We start from the raw sequence: 24,765 nt of genomic DNA, 5'->3' as shown, positions 1-24,765 counted from the left end.
TCTATTTCTTCTCTCTTTCGTAGTTCCATTCCCTGCAATGCCACAGTGAATTGTGAAGAAGCCCACACACAAACACACACACACTCTATATATTTGCTCACCCCCTCTCTCTCTTCCCCAACTCTCTCTATCGCTCTCTCTCACTTTCCTAAAAAAAAACTGGCATTCTCATCTGGAGCGCTCAGCTCTCCTTAATCCCTGAGCCTGTCAGGCCCTTTATATAGGAAACTCATCTCAACGTCCAAGCACAAATGGGGAGAAGGATTTATCTCTGGAGATAGTATTTCAGTCTGTAAGAAAACTCCCCCACCAACAGTACCCCCCTTCCCCTAACATGCTTTCTTTTTAAATTTGCCAGGGAGTGTGGAGCTGCCGTGCTTCTTGTTGTGGGACACAAGGAGAGCTTTGTGATTGTCTTTATTCTCCTGTTTACAGAGAGAGTGCGGCCTAGCATGGCAGGTCAAGGCCCCAGCGGACTGGAGGTCCTCTTGTCTACACTGGAGGTAGGAGGCAGTGGGAGTGCATTTGTGTGAGGCTGTATGTGTGTGTCTGCGAGTCTTCTCTCTGATGTGCCGCACACCGTTTCCGATGTGTCCAGATTAAGTAAGCAGGCAGGGTAGGGAGGGATGTCCACAGAAGTGGTTTCTTCCTATTCAGCAACAACGGAGCTATGAGAAATAGAGAAAAACAACAACATTATACCTGAGGAGTGTTGTTCCAGAAGCTTAGCTACTCACTTGTACTGTTAATTTATTACACATATTTAAAATATTTCTTAATACTATATTCCCCCCCCGCAAAATTATAAAGTTATATACTGGAGCCCCGAAAATGAAAGCAGATAAACATTAAAATTGCATATAAAGTACTATATATTTTATTTATATGCGGCTTCAATTGATACCACAGCAGCTACAATAAAAACAGTAGTACAAGGTAATGGAGCCACTTCAGTAATCTGTAGCATCTGCTAATGCAGAAAGAGCAATGCTAAAAACACATTGACCATAGTTTTTAAGCAGTAAATATTGGAACAATTGTTGAAAAATCTATAGTTTCTGCAGCAATAGTATGATAAGCTACATTATAATTATTCCACTTTTTAATTCCAATTATTTGTATTTAACTATTATTTGTTGTATTGTATGTATGTATGTGTATATCTATCTATCTATCTATCTATCTATCTATCTATCTATATATATATGTTTTATTATACCATATACAGAAAAACAGCATCCCCCACAAATCCAGATTTCTGGTAGGTATGACAAATAACTAATCTCATATTCAGCCATCATTGTTATGAATAAATGTATTGTTATATAAAAGTAATAATGCAATGTAATCCTTTTGAATGTAATATGAATGAAATGTGCATAGAATTTGCTATCTTGTCTGAACTTGAACTAATTGTAATGATACAGGTATATTACTTGTACTTTTCATTTACTTGTTACTTTCAGTACTTTACATGTACCAACTGTGAACAGTCTATTATGTCATAGTGTCACAGCAATCTTATGAATTTGTTTGTGAAAGGAATTATATGATGAGTCATATCTCTCTAAATGATGTATATTATTATTATTATTATTATTATTATTATTATTATTATCATGAATATTATAGGGGTGATGATTATGTTTATTCCTGTTGTTGTTGTTGCTGTTGTTATTAAGTATTCAATTTGCTGATGACTTTACCCAAGCCAACTTTTAAAGTTTACAAGGAAAACATTGTCAAACATAATTTAGAAAGTAGCACAGTGAAATAAAAACTGTGGTATTGGATTTATATTATGTAGTATAGGATTATTCAGGAGGCAGCACAGATGTTTTGTAAATGGTAATGTGAATGCACTATTCACTGGCAGGACTGAGCACAGAATTAATTCAATTGAACTATAAATACCTATTAAAATTGTAACAATTATGAACATTGAAATAAATATATTAACAGTATTTCCAAAAAATCCAAAAATCGATATGTTTAAATTAAAACATGATCTTCTGAGATTATTGATGTGAAGTTAAATATGCTCCAGATTTACTGAACACAAACAAAACATAATCTAAAACCTGTCAGGTGATTCATTATAAGTGACAAGAAGAGAAAGAAAATTACCTAGAGTAAGTTCAGAAAGTGAAAAAAAGCATTTGATATGCTCCAGTAAATTTCAGGAATGATTTTGATAATTGTCATTAGGCTAAATAGTAGTCTCTCTACATAAAATACTCTATGTCTCTGTTGAAATACTCTATGTCCAAAGTCACATACATTGCTAATTTGAAAGACTGAACTTAGCTGCCTGATGTTAACACGATCTGACAACTTATTTTAACACCTTTCTGCAATGTCTTTAAATAGCAATGTTATCAAGTACATTCTGTGATGGTAACAACATGAGGAATTATCATAGTATGTCTTTGGAAGACTTTTCTTTATTATTATGTTTTTTTTTCAAATAACTTTCTCAAAAGAAAAAGCTAAATAATGTACAAATTGAACTGAGGCATGCAAATCACAATCTCTTGAGCAGTGTGATAATTTGAATTTTGATGTATTCAAATATACATATGTGAACACAAAATGTATGTATGTAAAGTGGTAAAACAAAACAATGAGTATAAATATGTGTGTGTTTAAATATAGGATACAATACCAAACGTAAAGTGTTATACCTAGAAACACTAAAACTAATGGTGCTCTGCTAGTGTTAAGATGTTACAGTTTGTAGGCAGAGAGATGAGTTGTGGAGTCTAGCAGTGGCTGAAAGGACTGAAAATAGGAGGGGGCAGAGTGATGGAGAGAGAAATGGTAATGTATTTTCAGCTGGCTGTGTGCAGAGCCAGCAGTGAGGAGTCTGCAGAGGCGTTGCTTGAGCCTGCCTGCTGTAGCTCGTCTGTATTTCTCTTGTTTCTTTATGAAACACTGCAGAGAAGGGCTTCCTTGAGACTGAAGCAACCTAGCCATTTTCTGACAGAGGGCAAAATGTGCTAAAGATGTTAACCATAATGGATTCCTTGCAGTGCTAATTATTCAATGTAACACATTAACAGGCCAGGTATAGAGTATAAGTAGTTAAGTAAAGTACTATTAAGGGTAACACTTTACAATAATGGGCACCAACTCTTAATTAATCGATGTATGAATAGCACAGGAATAAAATACCATGAATATCTTATGCACATTATCTGAGTTCTGCTGTTAATCACATTTATAAGGAGGTTAGGGGTTAGGGATAGGGTTAGAAACTAGGGTCTGGATTAAATCAAAACTTTGACCCACCCGCTAATAGAAAACTCCAAATCTGTACATAATAGCAGTTACATTTATGATTAGAAGAAAGGGCATCTTACGCGTTGCTACTGGGCTTTGAAATAAAATTAGTAATTGTGACAGATTTATAATTGTGTTGATTGCTGAAACACGTGATTTTCTAAACATCCATCATAAAATTATATTTTATAATTATTTATTTTATTAGCAGATTTGCACCTGATATAGCTCTCATTTGCCATCTGTCTGGAATTCAGTCTTGATCACGTTGCAAACCCATGTCCCTGGATCAATGAACCTGTTTGATCATGATGCTAATTCATTTGTATTAGGTGTAGGGTACTGTATTTTATTATTCGTTTTTAAAGCACTTTTGCGTTGCATAATATTTCATATTTCAGTTTTATGATTTCTTATAACTGGTTATTTATGTTTCATAATTATTTTTATAAAAGTCTACTAAGATATGTGCATACCAATTTATACACCAGTTTACAAAGTTTTTTTGTTTATTTTTATGTATATGCGGTCATTTTCATAAACAATTGAAGAATCGCAGGTGATATGGCTCTTGTCCGCCTGTAATCTGATCGGCTCAGCAAGTTTCTAACTTTCCTTGGAATTCAATCTTGATCACGTTGCAAACACAGCAGGTCTCTGGATCAATACCTTGATCAGTCACCTGTTTGATCATGATGCTAATTATTTTGTATAAGGTGTAGCGCTGGCGACATGTTAGCATTTATTTCTTGTTGGCACTGCCAATCAGTAGTCCAACTATACAAGACTGAAGGTTCCACTCGACCTTCAGCCAGTGCTGCCCACTGGCACACGGAATAAAGACACTGCCAACTTACTAAATGCAACACAAACAGCCCTGTTGAAAAGGCACTGTAGTGTTGAAAAGTGCGTTTTCTGCAATGGTGTACGCAGCTGTAATAGAGCCATTTCAAAGTGCTTTGCGTTGCTACCTATTTCATGCCCCAAAAGAGAGAAAAGTATAAAAAATATAACTTAGACATTGTTATAAATGTATTTTCCGTTAGCACTGAAGTTGCTGTAGTAAAACAAGCAAGCACAAATATCTGTGTAGCTTCCATTTGCCATTTCATTACCTATATTTTATAGTATTTGTAGCAATATTATTTCTTGTTTTTAGATCCATTGAATGCCACACCTGTGTTATCTGTAACGCAGGCCTGTGCTGTATTATTAAAATAATTTTTCTTACTATTTGTTTTCAGATAATTTAAAGGGACTCACTGCATCAGTTCAATAAGGATATTTCTTGTATAAAACATTCAACATTGACAGAAGACCCATATCCCATGCTGTGGTTTTACTGATACTGGTATAGAATTTTCCATTGAAATCTGGCGGGGGAGGGGGCATTAACACACTGGTTACTGCACTGTTTAAAGCCTTGTCTATGCCCACACCGATCAGTCTTGTAAAAGGCTCTTTGATATATGTTCTTAATAATACATTTTTAGTATTCAAGTGTTCGTGTTCCAAATGCATTTACATTAAAGACCCAGTACTTGTAGTCATGAAAAGTAATATCAGTCCATTGCATATAACAACTATGGGGAATGGTATAAGTTCAGACATAATTCAGTGCAGTATCTCATAAAGCTGGAATAAAGATACTCAGAGTGTCTTGCAGATCTATGCATTTGGAGCTGCTACTGCAGAGTAACCAGCAAACCGACAGTTTAGTTTTAGATATCAAAGTAACGCCATTGAACTGGTCATGTGCTGAACCACTGGTTACCATTCAATTAATTGTAAATATACAGTGTAAAAAATGTGAAACATAAATTCTTTAATAGAATACCTAAATATATATAAAATAAAAAATGTATTTCCATATCAAATAATATATATATTTTTTTAAGTATTTCAAATTATATAAAACTTATTGAGAGATTTACAACTTTGACATATGTAAAAATAAACATTAATGATGAAATATCAGGGTGAGGTTTCATATGCAGACAACATGACACATGGATGCAAGTGACATTAAATTGGCAAATTAAAATATGTTAAATGCTTAGCATTAAAAATATGTATCAGTCTTAATCTTAGGAGATAAAAAAGAACCAAAAATCTCATAAAAAGCAAGACATTAATGATTATGTATTTTATTTATGAGTAACCATAGGATTAAAACATCAATACCTTATCAACATCATCTGAGTTCTGATATTGAGAACCCTAACCCTGTTATTCATGTGATTAACATCAGAACTCAGATGTGCATGATGTTTTGATGTTTTAATCCCATGGTATTTCAATATTAATTAATGAGGAATCAAACCACCGTATTTAAAGTGTGACTGATTTATCTATTGCAGTAATATATATATATATATATATATATATATATCAGTTGAGTGTAGGATATTTAATGTTTTTACTGATTGTTTTGTTTTGTTTTATGAACCCATAACTTGACAATGGGTATGGTCATATCTCCTAATTTTGAGACATTTTATACTTGTGAAAATAGTATACCTCTTTTCATTCATCCAGTCCTTCCAATTTGTATAATTCTTTCCTTGTTTTTATATATATATAGTATTCAATGTAAACACAGCATTCGTCCTCAGACACACAATGGTTTAGTTAAAATGAAAAAAACAACAATCAAAACAGAACAACAGCAATTAAAAAAATAGATCTAGAGTCTTGCTTATAAATATTAATTGACTGTTGAATTTTATACTGGATCACACTGGATTGCACTGGGTCTCAAATTCAACCTAAATGGTTACTATGTTGACAAAACACTCACTGGAGTGACTTTAACCTCAGTGCCCCTTGCTAGAATGTGTATGTCTAGATACAGAGGTGGTTTTGTTTTTCAATGACTATTCAGAAGTTAAAAATGTATCAAACATTGTATGACAAATCTATAATAAAACAAAAAGTTATTTGTATACCACCAAAGCAAGGATACAGCCACAAACAATTTGACATCTTTCTCTGTCATCTTTAATAGGCATCATGCTGTGTGCTTTCTGTGCACTGTGAAGCTCTACTCTTGTTGTCACAGAGGGCCATGGCCCTGCCTTGGTTCTGCACTGCACTGGTTCTGCCCGTTGAAATCTACATTAGGCAATTCAATTCAGAGAACAGTGCAACAGGCAGAATATCAAACCTTTCTTTTCTTATCAAAGTGAGTGCATCACTTTCCATTTTATTGTGTGAGGTGAATAGAAATAATCTGGGTGATTCAAGCAGTCCCATTTGTACATTAACAGACAATGAGCAGCCCATATATGAGTGTAGTGGAAAGCAGTGTGGCAGGTTTTTCTTATGCTGCATGTAATAAGCAGGGGAAGAGAAGTGGGGTTTGGTGGCAGGGAGACTCTTGAGCCATCACCTGCAAAACGCAGACTAGAGGGATGCACAGACAGAGCATGCAACTCCCCCACACACCTCAACACAATAGCCAGTAAGAATGCTGTCTTCAAGGAGTGAAACTTCAAGTCAGTAGACTGAAGTGGCTCAAAGACGGCCTTGGAAAGTGCCACAAGCACAATGTCAAGGCATCACGTGGAAATGCAAACCTGGCAACACACCGCCAATTATAGCATGGCAAGCAGAAATTATTTGGAGTATTTTTGTGTTTTCTCTTAGTTTTAGAATAACCAATTATGCTAATGTATCTAGGCTCGTCGCCACGTCCCCCACCACTAAACATGGGCAGGGTGATTAAGTATGACAGGGATACTCCAATTCCAGCCACCCTCGAGCCACCCATCATCTGACACACTGCAGGCTATATAGCCTGCAGTGTGTCTCCCTCAGCAGAACTGCAAACCCGCAGAAGCCCAGGTAGCCGCTAGAGGATGCTCGTTGACAATGAGCTGAGAGAAACTCTGCAGATTTAGCCATCCCTAACCAGGACAGCACTAGGCCAGTTGTGCACTGCTGCTGCTGCTGCTGAGCAGTCCCAGTCACAATCGGCAAATGACAGGAGCTGGGATCGAACGGGTGAACTTCATTTCATAAGGCTCAGTTTGTGCTTTTACCAGCTTAGACCAGGTACACCTTTAACGTGGATTGCAAAATAACCTCTACTGGAAAAGAAATTGAGTCATGGCAAAGGGGACACCAGGATTAGAAAGCTTGCCAGCGGTAGCCATATTGAGAGTGTGTAGATGGAGATCTAGCCTTTCCCTCTCAGAGGCCTAACTCAGTGTGTCAACATTTTGAACCTTAACACCCACAGATGGAGGTTCAGTTGCCTGAGATCCAAGATGGGGCAGAAACCACCATCATTCTTGGGCACCAGGAAGTTCTTTGAATAGAAAGCCTGGTTGAGGGCCGAGGGGGCCACTTCGGCAATGGTGCTTGGCCAGCAATGCCGTAATCTTGGATTGGAGATTAGAACATTGTAGAGGGTCCGTTACCATGCCCTGGAAGTGGGGCGGGCGGGCCTGGAATTGAAGGGAGTAGCTGAGAGACATAATTTGTTGCAAGTGTCCTTTGTATAAGACGAATACCAATTGGTCAGTTGCTGCAGAGTGTAGGGGGAAGTGAAAGACTGTTGCATGGGTGAATAGGACTTCTGAAGGAAGTCCTACATTGCTTGTTAGGGGAAGCAAAGTTTGAAGGCATAGCAGAGAAGGGGACAAGCACCATTGAAGGGTGGGCAGCAGGAATGTCCGCTGAGAGTGCAGGGGTTGTAGTCCTGCGATCCATCACAGAAGGCAGGATAAAAGAAGCGAACATGTTGGCATCTGAGTTGTTAAGGCCAGCATGCCAGAGTTCTCCTGTTGCACATGACGGCGAGGTGGAGAGTGTGAGCGCTGATGTGGGAAGACAGCCAAAGAAGTGCTGGCCAACAAGTGCAAGAGGGGGACTCACCAGAGCTCACCAAGGGTGCAGCAGACGAGCGCGCACTAGCCTTCTTGGGAACATTTAATATACTATACTACTACTACTACTACTACTAATTTACTACTAGCTTCTATCGTTCATGCAGCCTTTTTATGATTGTGTTGATCCAATTATGTACACAATGGTGTGTACAGGCTGTTCTCAATTACATTTTTATAATGAAAAGTAAATAGCCATAAACCGAAACAAACCTCTGTGCTATGTATGTTCAGGTCTGATCATCCTCAAAAAACACATATTGAATTGAAAAATATAGTCTATTATTATTATTATTATTATTATTATTATTATTATTATTATTATTATTATTATTATTATTATTATTGTAGCGTGCCTGCTGCTGCCGTCTGCAGGACTAATGGAGAACTGTTGTGGCAGCATCCCAGCATGCATTGCGGTACATTTGAGTCGCATTGTTCTTTGTTGTTTGCCTGTTTATTGTTGTGTTTTGGGGTGTTGTGTTGTTGGGTTATTGTTGTTGGGTTTAGTGTCTGTCTATGTGTGTGCCCTCTCCTACCTGTGACTTGCCTATGTCTTGTCCAGTCTGTTCACCCTAGGATTCTGTCTGTCCCTATGGGGAGCCCCCTCCTGTTCCCCTCTGTTTGTGTCTTTGTCTCTGCCTGGTTCAAGTACATGTAAGTGCTGCTTTTGCAGCTAAATAAAGAGCATTGTTGTTAATTATCCAGTGTTTGCCTCTGCTTTTATTACGCCAGTGCAGTGGGCACTACATTATTATTATTATTATTATTATTATTATTATTATTATTATTATTATTATTATTATTATTTGTTATGTTGATATCCAAATAGATTACTTGAATTATCTCGAAGTAGGTATATTTTAGAATAGAAAAAGCTGCAGCTGGCTTTCCTACTATAACCTGTGCATCTCTTTCCTGAAGATAGACATGCAGTCAAACAGTACATTTTAGGGTTTATTTAATGAGTTATATGATCAGTAGATAAGGCAATCACAATCCATTGTTTTTGAAAGGATCCTTGAAATGAAAATAAAATAGGTTTTGTTCAGAGCTCCAAATAAAGTTACAGCTGTGAGACTAATAAGTTCCCAGTATATCTACAGTGTCGAGGGAAAGTTGTATTTGTAACCAATTTCACAGTCATGTAAAGGCCCCATCCATCAACAATTATGAACCAAGAATATTGATATTTCTTACTTTGAAAACAGATCCCATTTGCAAGTTCTGAAATAATTGCGGTTTGTTTAATCTCATAAGGTGCTTAGAACAGTGAAAACTTCTATATAATATTAATTTTCATATTGGCAGCACCTTATGTTTTATTGAGTTAGATTTCGTGCTGGGAAAAAGACTACTAAACCTTTTTTGTAATTAATTAACACAAACATTTTAACTATGAAGTGTTAATTTTTTGGGGAAAAAACACTAATAATAGTACATTTTACAGGAGTAATTTTGATCACAGTAAGTTAAAATTGCATTCATTTTTCTTTGTGTTTGTTGTCAAAGTCTCCTGCCCAGGCTAGGCCACTGCCGTGAGTCCAAGCCTCTTATTCTGACCTGTTGATCTAGCAATGTGATCTGCCACAGCTGTGGGGTTTCTTCCTCATGGATTAAACCCCCCACAACAGCCTGTCAACTGCTACTGCTTTTAAACTATAACCCCTCAAGCCCTCATCACACATTCCATTCCTAAGGCATTTGTGCCACTTTTTGGTGTTTAGCAGAACCTGGGCATGCCACACACACAAAAAAAAAGTAACTAAATAATATTTAATCACAGTCTGTTTATTTGTCCATGACTGATGTAACAGCAAGATTAAAAGACAATATATATATATATATATATATATATATATATATATAAGAACACTGCAGTTCTTATGTATTTCTTTTTATCAAACTTTTAGGCTGGATTTCTAGCAGCCTGGAGCAATGTGGAAAGCTGCAGGGATGCTGCCTGCTGGTTCACAGGCACACTTGCATAATAATCAGTTGTCTTTTTCATATGTGTTAAAATTACAGTATCCTCCTGGATTAAACGTATATGTAAATGTACCCAATTTTAGTGTTGTGTTTGTATAAGATATTAGTGTAAGAAAAAAAAGTCTGTTGCATGGAATTACTACAATTTGGTGAGTGTCCTACAGAGCTGTATAGATTGTAGTGTAACATACTACAAAAGCAAATGTAACAGAACCAAATGTATAAAGCACATTCCTGGGTTAGTGTTCAATACAGGGATTATCATTGCCAGTCCTGATCATAATATTACCAGAAACTACTGGTAGCTCTTTGAAAAGAATGAAGCATAGACCATTGACCTACTGGGGAACTCTATTAGATCCAAGTTATATTTCAGAAGTGATGTAATTTTCTTCTCTTGCTGCAGAATTCAAATGACATTGAGGGCAACCTTAATATTATCAATGTGTTGGATGAGCTGCTGTCTGCTGGTGAGTAACTTAAGTAGAAAAATTATATTAGGTTATGTAATGTATATATTTATATGTATGTGCGTACATATCTGTATATGAGTGTGTCTGTCTTTCTGTTTCTCTATGTGTATATGGTGCCAATTACGCAATGCACATTTTAGTGCAGTGAATGGTGTTTGTGGTCCTTCCTGTTTCACTGTTCATACCAGAAGTGTTCTGTGGGATTCAGGTCTGGCTTCTAAACAGGCCATTCTGCATGAACCACTTTGCTACACTTCTAGCTTAGTTACACGGTGTATTATTGTGTTATACAAGTCTTTACCATAACATTCTTAATCAATGAAAAATTAGAAAGGAGGACTCAACATGTTGCTCTGTTATCACATTTAATTAGCTTAAGTTATGCAGGATGTGTGATACATGCCATTATCATATGCAAAAATAAGCCCTTCATCCACAAATTGCTGTCCTGTAATTAAATCATGACATTTTATGCACTCTATCTCCAGTTTGTGAACCGGCAATGTGAAACATTGAAATAACTACTGCAGTTTACACTCACCTAAAGGATTATTAGGAACACATGTTCAATTTCTCATTAATGCAATTTTCTAATCAACCAATCACATGGCAGTTGCTTCAATGCATTTAGGGGTGTGGTCCTGGTCAAGACAATCTCCTGAACTCCAAACTGAATGTCTGAATGGGAAAGAAAGGTGATTTAAGCAATTTTGAGCGTGGCATGGTTGTTGGTGCCACACGGGCCGGTCTGAGTATTTCACAATCTGCTCAGTTACTGGGATTTTCACGCACAACCATTTCTAGGGTTTACAAAGAATGGTGTGAAAAGGGAAAAACATCCAGTATGCGGCAGTCCTGTGGGCGAAAATGCCTTGTTGATGCTAGAGGTCAGAGGAGAATGGGCCGACTGATTCAAGCTGATAGAAGAGCAACTTTGACTGAAATAACCACTCGTTACAACCGAGGTATGCAGCAAAGCATTTGTGAAGCCACAACACGTACAACCTTGAGGCGGATGGGCTACAACAGCAGAAGACCCCACCGGGTACCACTCATCTCCACTACAAATAGGAAAAAGAGGCTACAATTTGCACAAGCTCACCAAAATTGGACAGTTGAAGACTGGAAAAATGTTGCCTGGTCTGATGAGTCTCGATTTCTGTTGAGACATTCAGATGGTAGAGTCAGAATTTGGCGTAAACAGAATGAGAACATGGATCCATCATGCCTTGTTACCACTGTGCAGGCTGGTGGTGGTGGTGTAATGGTGTGGGGGATGTTTTCTTGGCACACTTTAGGCCCCTTAGTGCCAATTGGGCATCGTTTAAATGCCACGGCCTACCTGAGCATTGTTTCTGACCATGTCCATCCCTTTATGACCACCATGTACCCATCCTCTGATGGCTACTTCCAGCAGGATAATGCACCATGTCACAAAGGTCGAATCATTTCAAATTGGTTTCTTGAACATGACAATGAGTTCACTGTACTAAACTGGCCCCAACAAGTCACCAGATCTCAACCCAATAGAGCATCTTTGGGATGTGGTGGAACGGGAGCTTCGTGCCCTGGATGTGCATCCCACAAATCTCCATCAACTGCAAGATGCTATTCTATCAATATGGGCCAACATTTCTAAAGAATGCTTTCAGCACCTTGTTGAATCAACGCCACGTAGAATTAAGGCAGTTCTGAAGGCGAAAGGGGGTCAAACACAGTATTAGTATGGTGTTCCTAATAATCCTTTAGGTGAGTGTATACTGTGGGACTGTACAGTGGTGTTTGTGCAGTTAAGTCACAATTGATCCAAGAAAAAACTTAAAATGCAATGATCATCTGTACCAAACTACAGTATTTACTGTAATATGCAGATATACGTATACTACCAAGATGTGATAAAAGTTATTTTTTCAAGGGAAAAGTTAAAAATGATAACATGAACTTAATTACTAATTATGCAGAAACTAATTTTAAAAAATAGCTGACATACTGATTGAAACTGTGTAATCTGCATCAAAACTTTAAATATTTTCAATACCTTAATATTTTATTAAATAGTTTCAAATCTAAAGATTGTAATTACTTTTATCATAAAGAGTTCTTTATTGTCTTTGAAACCCAATCAACTGCAAATTACATATAGTATATAAATATGGAATGTATTGCGATAGACAGATATTGTGTTGATATCTTTGTGAGAAGTTGAAAAAACACACTTTTGCAAGAGCAGCACTGTTCCATTGACATGTCCCTGTTATTTGCAGGACGCTCGGTGCCATTGGGCCTAATAGAGTGTGACATTCTCGGTCCGCTCAGCCTGAGTTTTTTCCAAGGCATTTGACATGCACCTAGAGTCATGCAGTGAAAGTCAACTTTCACTCTAAAACATAGTGCTAGAAACACACATCCTCTGGCTGCAGACCAAAAGGCACTTAACCTAGGGATGCACAAGTACATTCATCATGCTCTAAGGACATTGCTTATAGACGGAAGTGGGGAGAATAATTGATTTTGCCCAATGCACAATAGTAGACCAATACTCTGTATTAAAAGCCTTGAATAAAGACTGCTTCTAAAAAAAACAATCAATCATTTAACACTTGTTATTCTACCTTTTTAAGATTTTATCATTGTGATAGCCTTTCGTAAGAGAATCAAAAGTCAGAAAAAAGACTACTGTTCTCAAGTTTTATTTAGAATTAACTTTTTTCAGAACACTTGGAGATAGCTCACTCACAAGAGGGTTTCAACTGCTGTCAGACAACTGTCAAAAACAATAAACTCAAATAATTAAGTGAAATAAAAGATGAAAGAAACAAACTGGTGCTTGAAGACAGAGACCTTTCCCTCAATGTTTTCTGTAACTCACTTAGATTTAACAGACAAGTGAGTGGGGTAAACAAAATCCATCTGAGGAAAAAAGAGGGAGAGGATTAAATAAGGGATGACAAAGGTTTGCCGAGGCTAGTATTTGCAATCATGCTACACTGCTGACAGGTCTGCAATCAGATTTTCAGAAACCGGTCTGATGCAGAGCTGCCACTGTGGGCATGGGCAAGACGTGGTCCTGTCACAGTCATAGTTCTTCAAAATCTTTATATTTCCACATTGGAACTATGTATGAACTATTTATGAATGTATTGAAGTATATTGATGTTATGCCCATGGAATGCAAAATATATTAAGCTAAGGAATTGAAGAAGGGCCATGTTGAGGATCCTCCTGCATCAGTGAGTTACTGGGATCTGATTCATGTACAGACAGGGTATGTAGTCAAATTAGCCTGCTGTTCTGCTTGTGTTTTCCAGGCACTGATCGTAGGATCCACTACATGATCTCCAAAGGTGGCAGTGAGGCTCTCCTCAGGGCACTGCTGAACACAGCCAGCACCCTGTTGCCCAATTACACTGTGCTGCTGCCCTTACTGCACCTCCTGGCCAAAGTGGGGCACAGAGGTAGGCCAAAGCTGGAATCACTATGGGGTCCAGAATGGTTAAGCACAAGCACACTGAACCCTGATGGCAGTCAGAGGTGTTCAGACAGCCACCTGCTTGCATGCGGAGTGGAGACAAGAGGGTTCTGACCTCATCCTAAGGGCACCAATGTTTCATGTTTTCGTTTGCAAAGATGCCATTGGCTTTTACACTTAATCTTTAATTAAACTCTGTATTTACAGTATAATCGTAAATCTTAATCTCGAAAAACTACTCACTTCTAAATCTTTTGTAGTCATTTTTGCATTACTTTAGTATAAATACATGTTAATTTGGATTCATATGTTGTTTTTTCTGACTTTATGTGAACGAAAAGACACAAATTCACACGTTTTCTCATTGGAATTAGGTAAATTTTAAAATATCACTGTCCTGGTCACAAAAGCAAAGTTTGTGGGGAATAAACTTTTGAGGCATAAGGCATGCTATGTTTTATGTAAATTGAATTTGTAATGATTGATGCCTTTACTTAACTGTATTTTTTGCACTTTGTTTTGCACTTGTAAGTCGCCCTGGATAAGGGCGTCTGCCAAGAAATAAAAATAATAATAATAATAAATAATTAGGAAATAACACTTACTACCCAGGAAGAAAAAGTGTGTTACATAGTGTTATTTGTTGTTTTGATGATGAACACATATATAGCATACAGCAGATATCGCTACAATATTTACATGTATATATATATATGCGCTAACATTAAAAAAAAAAAAATTGTATGCCCTTACAGCATAGCATGAAGCAGCTATACCCACATATTTCAGTTTACTATAGTTGTCTGATCATGTAGTGTTCAACAGGAAACACCATGCATAGTGTATGACTTTACTATAATGGTCTGCTCATGCAGTGTTCATTAGGAAATAACATGAATAAGTCATGACTTTAAAATAATTGGCTGTAAACATGAAGTGCATGTGATTAGCTTGTGAACAAGCATGATTCTTAACAAGAAAACATAACTTTCTTGCCAATTATTGCAAGAAAAAATACATTTTAAAATTCAAAATTGTGATGAATCCATACATTTTGTTTGCTTTTATTCATATAGCCACCATTTGTTGCAAAGGAATTATGCAAGAATTCATGAGGAACATACTGGAGAAAAAAAGACCCTTAATAACCATGAATCATGATGAATTCATACCCTCTTACTTGCTCGCAAGGGGGTTGTGAAAAACATTAATTAATTTGTGAAGACATGATATATGTATATATGATCAACATCATTTATTAAAAATGAATTCCATATGAATAAAAGCCTTTAAATCATTATGAATTCACATACTTGAATTACAAATGAATTTTATCTGAATGTTGTGCTGTCGGAATTCATGAGGAATTAATGCCCGTTACCGAAGTGTTAACGAACAGGTAAATACAATTTGAAAGTGTAACACAATTTATGTCTAAATATTGGAATTTGTATTTAAATGTGTTCTAGCAAACATTGAGATGCATTTTATTTAATTAGTTGAATTATTTTTGACTCTTATACAGGGGTTTCAGTTTGTCTCCAAGATGTTATCAATCAATTGTAATCACATCTGAAAACAGTAATTCAGTCATAAAGCTTAACTGCAAAAATGCAACCTGGAATAAATAAAGAACTGCACTTGGAGAGGTTTGTTTTAATTAATTTGAATATTCCTGGTAGATATTTGTTGTTTTGTCAAATTAAAACAGCAACAAATGAACTGCCACACGTTTAGAGTTAGCACCTCAGGAAGGGTTGCCTGCTGCTTTCTTGTCTCAGGAACAGTATTGATTTCCGAGTTCTCCATCTCATTAGTAGCTTTATTTTCCCTAACATGTTTTGTGAGCTATTTTTTCAGCACTCACTGGGCCAGTGCTGTCTTCTGGCCGGATACACAATTGATAGTTAAAATGTGATTGCCTAGGAAACAAAAACAAGCATCATTTCCAGACTAGTGCCTCTGCTCCACTCATTACAAAGAATGGCCAAGATCAGTAAGATTGATACAGTGCGATGTCTGAGTTACAAAGAGACGTTAAGAAGCAGGAGAGAAGCCCTTCATCTTGATTTGACAGTGCAGCAATCCACAAGAGTCAGGGGAGAGGAATATTTTATGAAGAACATGTAACAAATGATGGAACAAATAAAACAAGCAGATGTGTTGCCTGGCATGCTCTTCTCCCTCTTGAATACAATCACGTGCATAATTTGAAACCATACCTGCCTGTTTATGAGGCATCAGGCCATGCTGGTGTGAATGTATTTGCAATATTTTTCTATTTTAAATTTATTTGAGATGTTTAAAAGCATTCTGGCTTTATATATGTATTAAGAATACACAGAGTACAGCTTCCCAGCTTTGATTAAATGATGCATACAGAAAACAGCTTCTGTCCTGGGGGGAGTAAGTCTTCCACCCAGAGACTGTGATGCCCCAAAGACACTGAGATTTAATGGAAAACCCAAAGTCTGCACGGATAACCCAGAGCTTAGGCAGGTTGGAAGTATCATTAGAAAAAAAGAAAAGGAATGTGAATCACAAAATCCATACAAACATGGTGCATACATATTTTATTATTTCATTTAGAGAAACTCTTAACCCAGGGTGAACACCTTTCCATTTTTCCAGCAAGGTTTTCACAAAGGTCAATGTTTTCAGGCCATACATTGGGGTTGATGTTTATTCAATCATTTCTTACCTTAAATACAAAAAGGCTGAATCTGTCTTTATTTCTTCATGATCTAGAAAGAGTCAAACTATTCTGACAATATATTTGCAGGTAATTCTGTTATGTAAAATACACACATTATGGTAGTCTAATTTGTGCCTAAAAGTTATTTTAACTTTACTATCATTTTAATAGATTTAGGACAGTTACATGAATCAACCCCCTACAGACAAATATACAGTTTCCTAAACATTTTCACATTTTCGTTTACTTAATCAATTAACTTTCCTAACATTTTGAAACTCCTACATTTCCCACTAATGTATTTATGTTTTCCTTTGCAGTTTATATTAATAGTATCAAATTTAAAATCTCACCTCTTCTAACATGCTCAGGGGATATAGGTGGTAGGGTAAAATCCTTATAATTGCTTCAGTAAAAGTCAATTTCTTACTTATACACCCAAATGAAGGATTCAACAAAAGAAGAGCTCAGCTAGAATGAAAACCAGAAACTGGTGTTCTCCGTCGCAGTTTTGTGAAGGCTCTAAGGGAAATGTATATATTATAAGCCAGTTAAAGTGTCTTAATAGGTTACAAATCCAACTTTAGAATAAATGGTATCGAATGCAGTGGAAATGTGAGAATATATATAAAGCAATCTGGTCTTCAAAAATCAAACTCTTAAAACAATCCTAGAATTGTATGTTTTAATTTGGGTGGGATAAAATATAATCATAAAAAGTCAAAAACATCTAGTGCCATTCTATTAAGTAATTTAGACCTTGGTTGGAACAAAAACCAGCAGGGTAGGAGGCACTCCAAGACCAGTCTGAAAACCACTGGGGTAGAGGAATCAAAGTTTTTTTTAAACGGTCTAACAAAAAATATGCTTTTATCCCATCTTATAAGTAACGGATGTGAATTAAACTTTCAGGACATATTTAGGAAGTTTAGGTACACCATTTAATGTGAATTATGATAGCATTTCTGTAATAGCCAATACATAAGGTGAATTTGCCATAGCAACATGTAGAGAACTGATACAATGCTCATATTATTATTTATTTATTTATTTATTTATTTATTTATTAGCAGACGCCCTTGTCCGGGGCGACTTACAAAATATAAGAGCAATACATAGTGTAATAATACAGTGCAGTTCAAGGCATTATACATTTTACAAATTCCAATTTACACAAGTGAATACAAGATATACAGTAAACCATATATACATACATATATATGAAACAAGCTGATAAGTGCAGGCAAGATGTTAAGTCACAGTGAAGGGCCAAGGAAAAGGGGGCATAGGGCAAATCAACATAAACAATACAAGTACTAGTAAAGCGAAGCAAGAAGTATGACAAAACGTTGTATAAGTGCAATCTTACAGGAGAGTAAATTACTAAATTACAAGTACTTTCTGAAAAGATGTGTCATAGTAGACCCACAGATGCTTGGTAGGCAAACAAAGCAGACTGTCAGATTTCAGCCAAATCTGTACCACCCCATGGGGAATCCCGGTCACATTGAGCTATGACACCTCTCCAGATTGGGGCCAGCACTGGCTATAGGGCTCATTGAGCTTATTCAGTTTCATTTTCCAGTAGCACAGGGAGAATTCACACCTGTCAAGCTCAATATGCTACTGGTTTCCACTACCAGCTTGCAGCAGCTGGCCCTGGAATACTTGCGTTCCAGTTCTTACCAAAATGAATGAGAAAAAACAGCCTCTAAACTCTCTGTGGGGGTCACTACTCAGTGTTTGAAAAATGATCGGTGTGCTCTGTGGCTTCATTGCTCTTCCATCCATAGGCATTTAAATGAGAAAATCCCTATTTTTAATCATGTGCTTCATTGTAAACTGAAGTCCTGTTATTTGTATTGTGTCCAGTATACCAAAAACCATTTCAATTGTGGTTTATAAGTGCTTTAACACCAGCAAACTAGATTTTAAACATTTACAGACTGTAACAGTCAGGTGATTTATTTTACTGTATATATTTCTTTTGCAGTTGTTAGCAATCAAGTTAGCATTTCTTTTGCAGTTGTTTTGCTTCTGTAACTGTGAATTAACACAATTACTGGATTACTGGCCAATATATAAATAAATAAAGTATGAACTGCTTGTAAATACTATTAATAATCATCTCATACATAGTTTACAATCTGTTCATGTAACTAAATGGAAGATGTCATAAATAAATAATAGCTTATACCTTGGCTACTGTCTACTAAACAACTGTTTATTAAGAAGCAGTGACCAACAAAATGTTGAAATTATGCATTCTACATAGCCTTAAAATAGTAGTAGTAGAGACCTTTCTTAATTATGCTGTACATTTTACACCTCGTGCGGAGTGGCGGGTAACTATTGCATAATTGACTAGCCGCTGGTTCTGTCATAAATAAGACAGTGTGCATTTTCTTTAAAACAGACAAAAAGATTGGCCTCAAAGCAGAGAAACTGGAAGCTGTCCTTCCGGTCCTGAACCTACTGAGAAAGAACCTGAAAAACCCCAAGAGAGCCGCAGCTTGCTTATGGGTCCTTGCAGTCTTCTCCTCTTGGGGTGAGTTTCTGCTTTCAGTGTTTACAGGTTTTCTGTAAACTGCTGCTGACTTTGACTTGATTTTGTCACATAATATACTCTAATCATGCTAAAATTACTAAAATGCCAGTCAGCAAGCCCAGTAACAATTTTAGTACAATATTTGACACATATACATGGAAAACAAATGGCTTTTCGAGATTAAAACATTTTCAACATTGCTGCTAAATGCTTGATTTATTTTCTGACATAGAGCTTCCAAGAAATCCAGGTTATTTACCATGATGTAACATTTTACTGTAAAGAATATAGCAATATTTGCTGTGTGTATAATACAGTAAACTTTAGCAGCAAATTAAAATTAAATAGCAATGAGAATTAAAAGACTTCAGCCCTTCAGACTTTCTTACCCTTAAGATGTTCTCATCTCTCTCTCTCTCTATCTTTCTCTCTCTCTCTCTCTCTCTCTCTCTCTCTCTCTCTCTATATATATATATATATATATATATATGTATATATATATATATATATATATATATATATATATATATATATATATATATATATCAACAATATACAACATACTTTTAATAGTAACCCAATTTTCAACAGAAATAGATTCCTTTAGGGCAGCACTGGGCCTGACCTTTCACAGTGTTTGTGTAACATTATGCTGTAAAGAGGATAATGACTATTACACCCCCCTTCTCTTATTTGCCAGTTCAATCGCTGCACTCCTTTCGAAGACTTGCTCTTTAAACATCAAAATAGAACATACAAAGACACTCATTAATTTCTGTAGCTTGTTTTTCCTGTGTGGTGTACTGCCAAGAAACCCAGGAGTGTTGATGCCCATGTAGAATAGCTGGCATCACAGGCCAGTATTGCTGTGAAAAACCATAATCCACTCTAAATCTTCAGTGTAGCATTTGCTTCACTCTGGTATTGATCTTTTATCTGCAGCGAAACTAATACTGACAGTAAGAGTTATTATATCCACAGACTTTTATTCCAATAAGGAAATGCATTTAGATACAGTACCTTCTTTTTAAAAGATCAGCCTTTTGGAAAACTGTAAATAGCAGGTAGAAGACAGGTCACTTGTATGGCTGTATATATTCATCCTCCCTTGTAAAAGGTTGACTAATATCTAGATTGTAATTGTATGTATGCATAAAGTTGTTTTACATATTTCTACCTCTTTAGTTAATAATGTTCAAGTTAATTTTGTTCTAGTTTCTACAGCCACCCTTCTCGGCAAGAACGGAGCTCTGGATATTGTATTCAAACTTATAAGACCGCACACCAAGAAGCACACCCGTACCATCAAGTAAGTATATCATAAGATATTGTCATTCGTCTTGCCCTGCTAAGGCCAGCTCAGTATTGTATTCCCAAATCATTTGGAAAGGGCCACACTCTGCTGTTAAATTGGGACTAACAAGCTTATTTGAGACACAATGCATATTCTACAGCATTCAAGTAGTTAATGAGATCTTTCTCCCATTTTCCAGTGCAGTGGATAAACCTTTTTGTTTTTTATTCCATTCCATGGAAAAGTGAGATGCTTCCTTTCATAATCTGAAATTGTACCCCAGAGAAACAACAGATCTTTTCATGAAACAGCTGAATGAGAAGTGAATAGGTTTTAATGCATTTAAGTGGAGCACTAATACTTTAAAATTGAGTTGCTTCTCATCTCAAACATTTGGCCTGGTTACATGCCTTAATAAACAGTCATATATCATGTTCTACAGTAAATGCATCCAGATCTAGCTTATCCTCATTTTTAATAGTTTTTGTTAGATCTGTGTGTTACATTAATGGAGCAATTGATTCATGTTTTTAATTTAAAAGCATGCACAGACTATATATCCTGTGCTCCATTCACTCCATTGCAATGATGCAAAGGAATCTTAATATCTATTCAGTAAGCAGGACTAATTTCTCATAAGATGGGCAAACACAGTGCTGTTCTCCCACATCATCCTAACTGAGAGTGGTGGGCTCAGCCTTAACAAAAAAAACACATTACATTTTTTTCCCTCTGTCCCACTCCTCTAACTTCTGAGAGAAAAAGAGATTACATTTTACAGAAAAAATACCTTCTGAAAATATATCACCCATAGTTTTGCATAAAAGTATATTTTAAGGAGACATGGAAAATCTACAATTGTATGTATTATACATCCCTGATTCAATTAGTTTAATACATATTTTTAGTTAAACTATACTTATTTATCAATTATATATTTTATGTTGACCACTGATTCAGTATAGATAAAAACAGGTGAAACAGTGTGTGAACTTTTGTACAATAGTTTTTTTAACAATATTTATAAAAACTAAAATAAACTGTACAAAGCCACTTACACACACATGCACACATATGTGTTTGTGTCTGGGTGTATATGGTGGATTTCAAAATGTTAGACAGACATTCTTCTTGAAATGCAGCTAACAGAGGAAGAATTACAGTCAAGTACTGACTCACATTATCATGAATGAACTTTCTCAAAAGTGTAACAGTGCTAGTTTGTTCGGAGTGGTCTGCTAGTTCTGGAAACTATCACTGAGCCAAAGGTGTTACCACTCAGCAGGCTAGAGGAAATTCAACACATTTCAGTTTCAGATTTGCAACTTACCTATTGTTTATATACTAAGAAATGCTTTTTACAAATGAGGGTATGTTTACTGACAATAATTATGATGTGGTTACCTCGACAACCTTTACAGAGATTCAACTTAGAATGAAAGATTCAGCATGATAGTATAAAAATGTATTCTCCTACTTTTTACTTCAAAACTTTCTCATTAAAATATCCCTTCTTGGTAGCTATCACAGCTCCACAGAAATGTAGCATTGCTTCAAACTTTATATTTTTCAGCTCATACCTAATCATCTCCCAGAGTAAGTAGCAAGGTGCATAATCATATTAAATTTTTGTTTTTAATTTTAACCCTTTGCAGTTGTCATTATGTACTATTTATTTAGTTAAAATTAAATATGAATGCATGCATGTATTTTGATTGCAGATTGGTTAAATGCTGTGCTTGACTTTCTACAGCAGCTGATGCTGGCTGCAATCTTTATTTTCATTCTTCTGTCAAGCTTATTCCATGAAATTCCACTGCATGTATTTTTAAACATGCTGTGAGCCTAGGGTCATTCTTATATTTAATACAAACCCTGCACTCACAAGGCAGGTTCCTGAGGGTGCTACATAAAAGAAACAAGATTACACCTTTACAAATGAACACTTTATATAATGTCTTCTATTTGTGCTCTAGCAAAGTGTCTTCATGTTGTATTGCACAAAGTTAATCATGTAACCATTGCTCCAAGAATATCTCCAAGAAGATAACATGGCATGATTAATTCTCTATTAAAGATAGAAGGGTATTCGGGAGGGAAATTATGAGAAAAGTATTTTTCAGCATGGCGGTGTGCAGATCAAAATTGACAGAAAAGATATAAAAACTAATGGAAGCAGTAAAGGAACATCTTCAAGTATGTGGTAGGATGCTTAGAGTTCAGTTAAAAAAAAAAATTCTGCCTGGATATAACACTGCATATACTATTAAAACAGGAAACCACTGAGACATTATGCTTTTCTACAGTTTGTAATTGTATAGACAGTTAGTGTTGGGTATGAATTATGTATAATACACAAATTAGGAAGCTAAGCTATAAAAACATCTAATTTTCTTTATTTTACATAAATTGCACAATTTACATAAATTGGGCTAACTATAGATTTTTAATTAAATGATTCTCCTTGGAGCAAGATTCCTGTGGATAGATACAAACAATGTCTTGTATTGAAACTTTCATTTTATTTTTATTTTTATGTTTTATTGCCTGTAAACAGTTAGCATAGTTTTGCATAAACATGATACGGTTTAAAAACACAAGTCCATCTATTGTAACAGATATATTGAATCAAGAATTACACCTTTTGATCTTTTTCTGTAAAGTTTAATTTCAAAAAGGACAATCTTACAGGATCCTTAAATAATAATTCCATGTACATAAAGAAACATTAAGGTGAACAGATGTTTTTGTCAGTAATTAGCATGTGCTTAAGATCCATTATCTGTGGCAAGACCTGACTCCTATACTGCTATATAATGAGAGATTTATTTCCGCTCAGTTATTTCCTCATCTTTTTTTTCCCCCAAAATCATTTTTCTTGTTCAAATCATGCCTCATTGTGAACAGGTACACTGTATTAGAGAGTTTCTAATGATTTAGTCCCATAGAGGTCATAAGGGGTGATTTTCTCCATGTGTGTTTGTTGACTGAGCCAGTGGATAGTTTAGCCTTTATCATTTATTACTTTATATATTTCTCAGCAGATGCCCTTACCCAAGGTGACTTACACATTCCTTTACAAGCAGCCTTTTTGAATTTGCATGGTCATGTTTCCATCCTCCTTGCTTGTTTTCTGTTCCCCCAGTTTTATACAAACTAATACACCATTTGGTCTGTGTGCTTGTAATCTCTTGCTTTGAGTAGCAGTTGTGAAAGAGGAACTGGTAAACAATACTTGACCTACATTGACCCCTGTTGCATTCCTTGTTAGTGATTAGGAGACATTATTTGCAAAGTTTCAGGAGCAGACTGAGTGTCTGTTGATACAAAGCAGGAGTGCTTTAATGCTTGAGCTGTTTTGCACTCCATTGGAGTGTTGCAGGCTTCTGCTCAGAAAAAAAGCATAAGAGAATTTGGAAGGAAGGGCTAATATGAATTGACACATGTGGGAGGTGTATCAAATGTGTATCATTTTAAAGCTTTATATGGTAACTCTACTCTTTATAATAATGAGCATCAATTCTTAATTAATTAATGTATGAATCCCACAGGAATGACATATGAGTGCCTCAAGCACTTCTGATATGGATTACATGTAAGCACTAACCCCAAACCTAGTCTGTACCACTATCCATAACCCTGACCCTAACCTTGTTATACATGCGATTAACAGCAGAACTCCAATTAAATGCATGAGATATTTATGTGAGTAGTATTCATACATCAGTTCATTAAGAATTGGTGTTCATTATTGCTAATTTATTAATGTAGTTTGCTGGAGTACAATGCAGTCACTGCATCAGTAGATGGAGCTACAGGAATGTGCACTAGCTGATGCTCACCTACTTCTGTGCAGTCTGAAGTTCAACAATGAGACAATTGTAATTCATTAATTTATTTAATTGTTTTCAGGTAAGCAAACCCTCTAAAAAAATGCATTCAATGACACCATTCTTAAGAACGTATAGCCTGTGTTAACATTGCTGCCTCACCATGCCACACCACAGACACTGTATACATTGAGAACAAAAAGCAGAGCATACACAAAATATAAAAGTCTTGCATCATTAATCTTGCTTTGAGGGGATTTATAATACTGCTGTTACTACATAGATCCAATTTC

The 24,765-nt window shown here is 36.0% G+C and overlaps 1 protein-coding gene across 2 annotated transcripts in view; it reads left to right on the top strand.

Annotated features, from left to right (window-relative positions):
- Positions 1–268: 268 nt before the first annotated feature.
- The window catches only part of agbl1 (AGBL carboxypeptidase 1), a 250,858-nt gene continuing 226,361 nt past the window's right edge, over positions 269–24,765 (top strand). Inside the window, exons 1-5 of one of the 2 annotated variants that reach the window (XM_066701925.1) lie at positions 269–503; positions 10,570–10,633; positions 13,945–14,091; positions 19,217–19,348; positions 20,564–20,657. In XM_066701925.1, coding sequence (XP_066558022.1) covers positions 453–503; positions 10,570–10,633; positions 13,945–14,091; positions 19,217–19,348; positions 20,564–20,657 — 488 coding nt within the window. In that variant the 5' untranslated portion in view covers positions 269–452. The remainder of the gene's footprint in view (positions 504–10,569; positions 10,634–13,944; positions 14,092–19,216; positions 19,349–20,563; positions 20,658–24,765) is intronic. The other variant, XM_066701926.1, reaches the window with a different exon arrangement.

This window comes from Amia ocellicauda, chromosome 4, assembly GCF_036373705.1.
Source record: "Amia ocellicauda isolate fAmiCal2 chromosome 4, fAmiCal2.hap1, whole genome shotgun sequence".
Lineage (NCBI taxonomy): Eukaryota > Metazoa > Chordata > Actinopteri > Amiiformes > Amiidae > Amia > Amia ocellicauda.
The sequence above is the reverse complement of the archived record's forward strand: the minus strand, read 5'-3'. Positions and strand labels throughout refer to the sequence as shown.